Source organism: Penaeus chinensis, chromosome 16 (genome assembly GCF_019202785.1).
Source record: "Penaeus chinensis breed Huanghai No. 1 chromosome 16, ASM1920278v2, whole genome shotgun sequence".
Classification (NCBI taxonomy): Eukaryota; Metazoa; Arthropoda; class Malacostraca; order Decapoda; family Penaeidae; genus Penaeus; species Penaeus chinensis.
The window spans coordinates 930552-941543 of record NC_061834.1 but is presented as its reverse complement, the minus strand read 5'-3'; the positions used below and the strand labels follow the sequence as shown (position 1 = coordinate 941543).

General features: G+C 41.8%; 1 protein-coding gene across 1 annotated transcript in view; it reads right to left on the bottom strand.

Moving 5' to 3' along the window:
• Nucleotides 1–491: 491 nt before the first annotated feature.
• LOC125033675 (polyadenylate-binding protein 4-like) overlaps nt 492–10992 on the bottom strand; it is a 10602-nt gene continuing 101 nt past the window's right edge. The window contains exons 1-4 of the mRNA XM_047625379.1: nt 10835–10992; nt 4984–5091; nt 3122–3418; nt 492–2734 (exon numbers count right to left, since the gene is read on the bottom strand). The exon at nt 10835–10992 is cut by the window's right edge and continues 101 nt beyond it. Coding sequence (XP_047481335.1) covers nt 1184–2734; nt 3122–3418; nt 4984–5073 — 1938 coding nt within the window. The 5' untranslated portion in view covers nt 5074–5091; nt 10835–10992 and the 3' untranslated portion in view covers nt 492–1183. The remainder of the gene's footprint in view (nt 2735–3121; nt 3419–4983; nt 5092–10834) is intronic.

The window sequence follows — 10992 nt, the reverse complement described above, 5'->3', positions numbered from 1 at the left end:
GTGGTGAGAGGGAGAGGGAGAGATAGAGAGTGGTGAAAGCATTCACAATTACGTTTGCAAAGGACGACTAGGTTTGTATTCGGATGGTGAAAGTCTGGGGTTGGGGTTGGGGTTGGGGGGGATGCCATAAGGATGAAATGCTTAACAAGGATGTTGGGATCTGAGTGGCAAGACTGACTTGTGTTCTGTTTGGGTCTCCATTTACTCCTTGGGTATTGTCTGTAGTTTCTCTAGAATTGGTAAATTGATTGGCAGCAAATCGCCCCCCCCCCCTCCCCACATGATACAGCCAACCCATTCTGCAAGTTGTTAACCTTTAAAGGGCCTACAAATTCAACTTTCAACCCATCTAGCAGGGTTGCTATTGGCAAGTTCCCTTACAGCTTATGCTTAATTTTACCGAGAATAATCTAAAGAAATTCAAATTGAAGACCCTTATACAAGCTTCTGGGATATTTGAAGAACAAGATATGGATAATAAAGTATCAATATAAGGTTATAGAAACAGAAGTTTATTGTTGCCAATTTTTCCTTGAGTTTCGTAGCACACTGTTACAAAAAGTTTTTTTAGAGTTTTATAGAGATGTTACTGTTATCGGATTTTTCGCCCAATGGTGGGGCATTTTTGTTTTTTATACAAAGTTTTTTAAGGTTTTATTTTTCCTTTATTTTATTTTATTTTTTTCACCTTTTAAAACAGGCATGTCGGAACTGATCAACTAAAACCTGACTCCCATTCTCTTCTAGAACATTCTTGGTTGACAATGTTCTGACCTGCCGTTGGCGTTAATTATAATGAACGACGTGTTGCATTATAATCAACTGCATTAATAGTAGGCTACTGTCTTATGGGTTTTTTATATTTTACGATTTTTTTTAGATTTTTTGTATATATATGACACCTACTTGACAGACTGTTCACGTGGTTGTGGTCGAACCTAAACTATGCCGCATCTATTGGAGTCCAAAAAATTAAAGAAGAAAAAAAAAAAAAGACAGCGTGCAAATAATAAATGATGTCCTTTACAAATATTGCTAATTAACCTTGAAACAAAAATAACCAAATGACAGCAAAAAATCAAAACTCCAATGACTGGGCACAAACTGTAAAACTAAAAAAGCAACATGCAGCACTGATAATGGGTTGTTAAAATACAGGAGGAATGCTTGCTGTAAGGCTTGTTTACATGTCCTCCTTCTTCTGAGCAGCAACAGCAACAGCCACCACCTGCTGCTTGGCCTGATGGGCCTGGAGCACAGCCACAGCTTCCTCCACCTTTGCCTTGAGGGAGTTGCGATCCTCAAGCATGTGCAGAAGATCTGAGTTGTCAATCTCCAGCAACATGCCAGTGATCTTACCCGCAAGCTCGGGATAGATATCGCGGATGAGGGGGAACAGACGTTCTCCCAGCATCTGCTTCTGCTCCTGAGGCAAGGCAGAGGCCAGCATAGATGGAGTGAGTGGCTCTTGTCCCTGGATGTGCACAGCGGGCTGGACAACAGGGGCCACTGCAGCGGCTGAAGCTGGGCCGCCTCCAGACACAGCTGGCGGATTGCGCATGTTGGTTGTATACTTGTAGTTTGAGGCGCGTGCTGCAGATGAAAGTGCAGGTGGAACTGCACTCGCATTTGGTGCAACAGGCCTGGCTGCTTGCATCAAGTTCGGGATTTGCTGCTGCTGAGCAGTTGCAGCTGCTGCAGTAATAGGACGGACATTGCGTGGTGCTGGCTGTGCTTGGCGAGGGGCTGATCTGTAAGGGGCAGCCTGCATTGGGAATGCACTGGCTGCCTGAGCACCTGCTCGCACTTGGGCCGTTGGCTGAGTTGGCCAGCGAGGAGTTGCCCTGATCTGAGCCATCTGTGGCGAGTAGAAACGCTGAGCTTGTGGCATGGTAGGCATGAAGTAGCTGGTGCCACTTGGTTGGAACATTTGTCCCATCTGTTGCATGCGCATACCAGCCACACGCTGCATGTACTGAGATGCCAGATGTGCCTTACGATCCTCACGACGTTGAGCGAGGGCGACATACAGAGGCTTACTGACCAGGATACGTCCATTCATCTCTGTAACAGCACGGGTAGCTTCCTCAGGTGTTGAAAAGCAAACGAATCCAAAGCCCTTTGAGCGACCATCCTCAGTCATAACCTTGGCACTTGTGATGGTACCATAGTTGGAGAATTCCTTGCGGAGCCTTTCATCATCGATGGTGTCATCCAAATTCTTGATGTACAAGTTGACTCCTTGGTATCTGTTCATGCGCTCGATCTTCATCATCTCGAATTTCTTCTTCAGCTCCGCTTGGCGTTCTCCTCTCTTCTGAGCCCTTCCTACATAGATCTGCTTCCCATTCATTTCCTTCCCATTGAATTCGTCACAGGCTTTCTCAGCTGCTTCAGGTTCTTCAAATGCTACAAAACCAAAGCCCTTGGATTTGCCATCCTCATTTGTCATTACTCTATGACTGGTAATCTTGCCAAATTGCGAGAAAATCTCGTAGAGCTTCTCATCATCCAGGTCATCACCGAAGTTCTTAACGTACACATTAGTGAAACGTTTAGCCTTCTCTCCCAACTCTTTCTCCCGTTCTGCCCTGGGGATGAACTTGCCTACGTAAACTTTCTTGCCATTAAGCAACATACCATTCACTTTCTGGATAGCACTCCTTGCGGCTTCCTCGGTTTCAAAATGCACAAACCCATAGCCTTTGGAATTGCCAGCCTCATCTGTAGCAACCTGTTGAAGAAGAGAAAGAGAACCTTAGTTTCAAGGATATGGTTCACCAAGTTTTTAACCCAATGGCGACGGGTCACGGCTATCGCCGTCATAACAATACGCACGATGTGAGGCGTGCGGCTGTCCGCAGCGGCGCCGCGCCAAAACGCCCCGAGGCAATGATTCGGCTTGATGTACCGATATCACGCGCTCAGAGTCGGCGCGCTACCGCCGTTCGCCAGAGCGTAGAGTTTTTTTAAATTTGCTATACCCGGCGCCATTGGGTTAAGTACATTAACTACGTATGTATACATGATGGTAAAGTGAAGATATATGCAATTATGGCTGATATTTTGATTTTCCAGAAATTTTGTCAGGCTCTGTGGTATCCTAGGAAATCATGCTTACCTTGCAGCTGAGAATATTCCCAAATGCAGAGAATGTATCATACATGGCCTTGTTATCAATAGATTTATCAAGGTTCTTGATGAATACATTGCCAACACCAGACTTTCGAAGGGAAGGGTCACGCTGCGACCACATGATTCGGATCGGCCGACCCTTCATCACATCAAAATTCATTGTGTCTAGGGCTCGTTCAGCATCAGCTGGTTGCTGGAAGTTGACATAAGCATAGCCCAGAGAGCGGCGAGTAATCATGTCTCTGCACACACGAATGGAGAGCACAGGTCCAGCAGATGAGAACTGAAAACAAAGGGGTATTGTTATACTTCAAAGAAGAGGTGGGCAACAAAGTAGGGAGGGATTAGTGAAAAAGTGTGCCTACAATTTGTAAAATTGATGGATACACAGTAACATCATATTACCATTAAGAAGTTGAGGAATGACATCAAGATACCTGCAGAATAAACTGTACTAAACTAAAGATTGGGAAAGCATATTGCAACTTCATGGTTATCATTTCAGACACCAAGTAGGATAGGACAAAAAATAAGATTCTAAACAGAGGTATCAGCAAATTGAACATGTGGTGACCAGATCATGAGTCAAGAGAAGGCAATAAGTCCTATAAGGTAGAGAGAGCACACACAATTTGGAAAATTTCCTCATGTGTAGCTTCCTAGATCTGAGTCTGCTGGCATAAAATCTGAATTAAGTACTGAGATTAAGCATGGTCTGAACAAGGCTGTATTCTATTAAGCTCCAAGTGTAAACAATAGCGGAGGAAACAACAATCCAGGCAACCAACCAATCCCATCCAATGGCTTTCACCTCGGAGCTGGCATAAGATGGCACTTCCACGACCCTTACCAACAATGTTCGTGTTAAGAAAATGAGTTTAGGGAGAGTCACGCATTTTTTAACACAGATCCATCATTTGCAAAGGACATGAAAGATAAGCTGTCTGCTGTCCTCTCAGGGATGCCAACCATCGGAAGGACTGGGCAGATGCCTGCATTATTTATTCCTCAACTAATGGTAACACCAGGAAATTAACAGAGTCCATCCTCGTCTAGACTCGCCTAATTTCAACCATAATTTAAGCTTTATTCCACCAGAGGCAGCTCTAGCTAGCTACACCTTTCAGCAGTAGTCCAAACCTGTCCATCCTTGCCACCTTAGAGAATACAAACCTTAGCCAACAATACATCTTGCCACCCACTGTGTTGTTCCACCTGTTGTCACCTCCTCCATAACCTGCATTCTTGTCCATTTACTTGTACCTGAAGTAAACTGAATTGATATATTTTTCCCATCCTTTAGCAGGCTAATGTTTACAATGAAAGCACTCTTGATGCCACTTCCTCACAATGGAATTTTGGCAAAGAAGTATATTGGGGCTGATATACTACATTTCTAAATTCCATTACTTCTCTCCACAATTTTTGTTTTTTAAAATCTAAACATCTAATGGAGGCATTCTGCAGAACAAAGGATACATACCAAGACAAAATAAAACGTACACTTATACCTACAGCCGATTACAACACCCTTACTTTCCCCATGACTGCAACTTGTAAGTAACAGCTGTCACCTCTCAAACATTTCTGTAACTTCCTGAAAATATAAGTTGCTACCAACTATTATTCCACACATTCATTACTTCCATAAAAGCATACTTACAACTTTTTTGGACAAGTCACAGGGTGGTTAGGAAGGGGGGGTTTACTGGCCCCTGCCACGTGTTTGACGAGGGTCGAGGATTCTGTCTTTGTGTTTAAGCTTAAAAAAAAATTCATTTTTTTTGTAAAGTCATATAGGCATCAACAAAATATCACCTGAAGGCCTGACATCTGTACAGTGCTAACCTTTTCGAAGAGCATGGCCTCTGTGCAATCTGCATGGAGATCCCCCACATAGAGCGAGGCTAGAGGGTAGCTAGGGCCACTGGGATTCATTCTGCAGCCAAATCACACCTGTTGATTCAATATCTAAATTAGTCAAGGCCATAGGTTCACGATACAACAAAAACAGGAAAGCCTTGGATTTAACTAAGTATTCTCTACTAACAGTATTGTCAGTGTCCCATCAAATACTACATTCATGAGTATAAAGTCCTTTTCCATTCCATGCAACCTTGAATAATCTTGCCCCTTTGCTCAAGTTTTAATATCTACATAAAATGTCAACTTTATTTCAACATTTACAGAAACTTACTGCTACAACATGCAAATTGCTACAAGAGAAATTTCCAAAGTAGCTACTTAAGCAATATACAATATTACATATATAGTTTCCCAAAGTGATATTTTCTTACTGCTATAGCTGGCAAACCATTTTGCAATGGTTACATACTTCAAAGTATGATTTTACTATCACACTTTCAAGCTTCAGCACCATTCTCCTATACCATATATACACACATTTTTAAAAAATTATTATTATCTGAGCCCTAAGGATATAACGTACATTTAGAACTTTAACACCTAACAAAGAGAAAGAAGAGCAGCAGCAGCAGAAAGAGGGAGAGAAGCACGAGGATGATTAAAGAAAAAGCAATCTAGGAGGAAGAGGATCATGCAATAATAATAGATATAATATATGGTATTTATAATAAGATGACTTCAAAGGTCAAAGGTTAAGAGTTATAACAAAACACTGCCAGACATCTAAGATCATATAGAACTATGATAAAGTATTGTGGTGAAAAGGGTAAAAATGAGTTAACAACTAGGATAAGTGGGCAGTAGAAATGAATGAAGAGTAAGAAAACAACACTGGGAGAAGAAAAGACCACACAAAATTAGTCGAGGCGAGTGCCGAGGTCCAAGATAGGGGTGAGCCCCTACATTGGGCCTCAGTCTCCATCTCCCAAGCCCTTCCCCTCCACGAAGAAAAAAAAAAAGGGACTAGGGGAACGACAGGTTAGTCTTTTAGGTGAAAAGGGACACCAAGGTTGCTACAATCTCAATATTGGCCTCTGATCTGAATGTGAATTACAACTGAAGGCTGGGGTAATGGGAATGACTCGCCATGAGTGCACAAAGTTCTTGGGGGGTGAATAGACTCAGTGGGCACTTGGGTAGGGCCTTTGGCATTATTTCCATCGATACACAAGTGTGAAATGTACCCTCTGAGCCAAGCCTGGAAGAACGTCAGCTCCTGAAAGGATGAGATTTCCATGCTCAGGATCCTATTCCTGCCCCCCATGATCAGCAGTGCAGGTTGTATTACAGAAAATTAAAATTATTTAATACCTGGAGATGATAAGGAGTCTGTGCAAAATAAGCAGTCTATTACAATCTAGATAAACTAAATATGACATATATAGACACTGGAAAATGATAATATAAAATTGCAAAGGTCAGGCATGGAATCTTGTCACTATACACGTGTTTGTATGTGCCCAGCCTACAAACCACACACCCTTGGACCACGTGCGGATCCGAAGGATTAAAGGGTATTGATCATAGTATTACTGGATACCAAAGATCCTCCAACTTCAATTCACAATATGCTTATCTTTACTTTGCAATGACAACAAAGTAATCAAGCTAAATAATTACCAAGGTTAATATTCATAATAAAACAGCACAAAGATACAGAAAAGTAAGGTGATCCCACCCCCATAAGCAAAAAAAAAATACAACTTTAGGTTTTAAAAATAGTAAGAAAGCAAAGGATCATAATTCTTTATCTAAAATCCATGAATCTTGAATTAAGTGTTAACCCATTGGCGACGGGTATAGAAAACTAAAAAAAAAAAAAAAAAAAACTACGCTCTGGCAAACCACGGCAACGCGCCGACTTTGAGTGCGTGAATTCGGTACATCAAGCCGAATCATTGCCTCGGGGCGCTTTGGCGTGTCGCCGCCGCGGACAGCCACACGCCACATTTCGAGCGTATTGTTATGACGCCTATAGGTGTGACCCGTCGCCATTGGGTTAAAAGTCTAGCAAAGTAGTTTCTGTAGGTTGTCAAAGAAAGTTGAATATTGCTGAACAAGTGGGAGAGAATTATAAGGCTTTCCTAGTGTTTAGCATGGTGGGCTTTGCGTAAAGAATCCAACTCAGGACCATTACAATTAACAGATCAGCGACTAAAAATAAAAATAAGCTTATGCATAAGTAATTACACTTATTTTGCTTGAAGTTACTCATCTCAGAATACCTTAAGGCATATAGTACTGCCAGTCTGATCTCTTTAACAGGGATACTAATCTAGCTAGTGTTTGATACACTGTCCACTGTGCTTGTCTTATCAATTTTGCTTACATGAAGATGGCTTCACCATACATAAGCCATTCTTTCTCAAAGAATCAAATACCAAGCCAATCAAATATGAAGATTCAATTTCCTGAATTTGTAGAACAGAAAAAATCTAATGCAAGTACCATTGGTAGGGTTGTCACTTTCTTTTCTTATAATATAATAATTTTTGAATTTAAGTGTCCATTATTCAAGGAATGGGGAAAATGAGGAGGTAAAGTAGACCTAGTAACCAACTCTTTGGAGACAAGTACTTTGGGAACAGAGCACATACATCTTATTATAGAAACCATACTTAAATGGCATGTAGACATGTACTTCCCCTATGCCCAAACCCTTTAATGGATAATCCATTAAAAACTAGGTGTGGTCCTCAGCTTTTGACCTTAAAAAGGAGAAGGTTTTTGGTTCATTCTTCAATATTTGTACATCAAGGCCAGGGTTTTGGTTAGTATGGTTTTAGATGCGGTTGTATCTCAAGTTTGGTTTTATTTGGCAAATAAATAACAGCAATGCACCACACTGTCGGGCTAACTACTACAATGAACAGCAAGTCAACAAAAAAATTCAGTGACATCTCTCATTTATCATCTAGAAGTTATACTAATTACTTCTTGGTAAAATTTCCAGTTTCATTCAGCCTCCAACTTTCAAAAGAATTCTTATAGGAATGGAATCTCACTTCATAGTTATGCGGTTGTTTTCCATCACATTTGACTTGATGAGCGACAAAACTTGCATTTCCCAATGGCAAAATCGATAAATAGTACAAAGCAAAGCAAGCAAAAAGCACTATTGACAATTAGGTGTTTGGCCATCGTTACACAGTCTACACGGATGTTATTCTCAAATAAACTTTGAACACATTTTAGCAGAAGAGCTTGCAAACCTTACTGATGATCATCAAATATGGTAACCGTTCAATACTAATCCAGCTTGTCTTCAAATGTAAGATGGAATATATTGACCTTTGCCTGAGCACAAAACACTTCAGAGGCCGTGGTGGTACTTAATGCTGTACAGCTTAAAATTATTGCCTGTCCCACATAACTACACATACTTTAGCCCTATTTCATCAAACACTGATGGGATACGCAATAGCCAAATCAGTAACAACTATTAATACTGCCTGTATTATTGTCCTATTATTGTAAGAATATGCTTGTTACTTGAAATTTACTTTGTGCAATAAATGTGGATTTTGCCAGCTCTCGTTACACGTACGTTAAACCGCACAAACCTTCTATCATCGCGCCTCTGTTACTACGCTTCACCATAATATGTTGTCCTCAATGTGGTAGTATTTCCAGGGGCAGGTGGATTTCACGATTTGTAAAACTCGGGCGGCTTTTAATATTGTAAAACTCGGGCGGCTTTTAATATAACTTTTTCCACACGTACTCTTGCCTTGACAGTGGCCAAACACACCAAACATTCTTTTGTGAGCAAGAGCAAAAGATTTCTTTGGCTAGGATTTGTTGCCACTTCCTAAACAATACTATCTGATAATTTACTAGTAACTAGCCATTATACATGGTGTCCATTTCTTTAGTTTTCACTTATGAAGCATTTATTATCATTTAAAGTGCTGTGTTGTGCCCTGTGCAAAATGTTTCCAAACAAAATAGCATCACTGCTTTGCTTACAAAAAGTAGGAAAAGCTATCAGATGGCAATTTTTTAAAATATCAAGAGTTTCTCATTTCAGGCTCTGTGACCTTGTGTTGACTAATAACTTAGTTGAGTTTTAGTCGAGTTGCAGCAGTACATAGAAGTGTCTTGGATTCATTTGCTCTATCATTTGCATATATTCTCTATATAAAAGATGGCTGAATGAGACTGGACTCATACCTAATACTTCAGATTCCTTTCATTAGTTCCAAGAAAACTCAATGTTGGGCAATGTTGCCAAATCACTTTTTAAATACTTTAAGAAAAAGAAAATCTCTCAATGTATATACACATTTTACAAACCTTTTCTACACAACACAAACCAAGTACACTTAATGAATGTGTGCAACAGCTGCACCACTAGCACAAACACTGCACACTTTCCCCACTTCCCACGTGAAAGGGGGGCGAGAATCATGCACTTGTGACTCATCCCCCCCCCACCCCCCACCCATCCCGTCATTCCTTCTACTTCTCATTCAGCCTATCCATTATTTAAGATCATACACATAAAAAATAAATACATAAAAATAATAAATAATTCTCCCATGCAATAACACCATTAGAACAAAATTCCAAGTACATGCGGCAAGTGACAGATGCGTCCATGCCGTTACAGCCAAGAACAATAAAAAAACATCCCTGAAATACAATCCATGCATAAAAGTCAGCCTTCAGCCTGCCCATGCCTCAGTGCCAAGGCAAATTACCTAAAGTCAAGGCATATCTAGAAAATAACTTCTTCATTATGAGTGAAAATTAGGGATTAATCAACGAAGGAAATAGAATTTATTACTTCAGACAACACACGAAATCTAAGCCGCTACAGACCGGTCACATGCACCGCTTCATAACAAACGGCCTGGCCAACGGGTAAGCATTGGAAGCCCCAGAACGTGTGGGGCGAACGTTCTGCTTGACGGAGCGGACTCCCCACCCAGCGTCTGGCCTTGGACGGAAAGCAGCAGGGCTTAACATGCTCAGGGACTGGCTACCCGGCCATGAGGGGTTAAGCAAGGATTCACACGAAAAAACAAAATGATTCAAAGCGAGTGCAGGAGAGCAAAGAGAGAAGGGAAGAAGTGGGGAAAAGAAAGATAAAATAGACAACGAAAAGAGAAAGGAAGAAAGAGAAAGGCGTCTAATGAGGAATGAGAGAAGGAGAAGAGGAAGGGAATGAAAGGAATGAAGAGATAAGAGGAATGAGAGAGAGAAAGTAGAGGAAGAGACCAGCAGGCGAGCAGAGGACAAGAGAGAAAGAGAGAGAGAATTGAGGAAACCAAGAAAGCGAGAAAGAGACAGTTAAGGAAATAAGCAAAGAGGAAACATGCGAAGGGGCCAAAGGAGACGAGGAAACCGAGAAAGAGAAGAGGAAAGGAGAGAACAAACCGAGAGACCGAAAAGAAACGAGACCGAGAACGCATGAGAACCGAGCAGACAGAGACCGCGAGAAAGCGAGCGATCGAGCGAGAGGGAGAGCAAAGACCAGGAGAGGAAAGAGAGGAGAGGGAAGAGGGCAGAGGAGAGCGGGCAGAGGCGAGGCGGGCAGCGGGCAGCGGGCAGGGCGGTGCACGCGGCGGCGGCCATGACACCTTCCCGTCCGGCCATATGGCGCCCGTCGCTCGCCTCCACTTGGCCTCCACTTCGCTTCCACTTCCCTCCACCTCGCTTCCACCTTGGTCCACTCCCCGTCGGGCCCCAGGGCGGACGGGGGCGAGGGCGGGGAGGCCAGCATGCACGCAACAAAAGCACAAAAGCGGGGTTTTCCGCCCATACTCACCAGCGAAATGTCACACTTAAATCACGAGCAGCTTTTTCGCACTTCTGTTTCTAAAACCGTTTGCAATTTTTATGGGGGTTTTTTGGTTATTTTGTGATTTTTTTTGGTATTTTTTTAGATTTTTTTTTTTAGAGTTTTATGACAAAGTTTATTTTTTG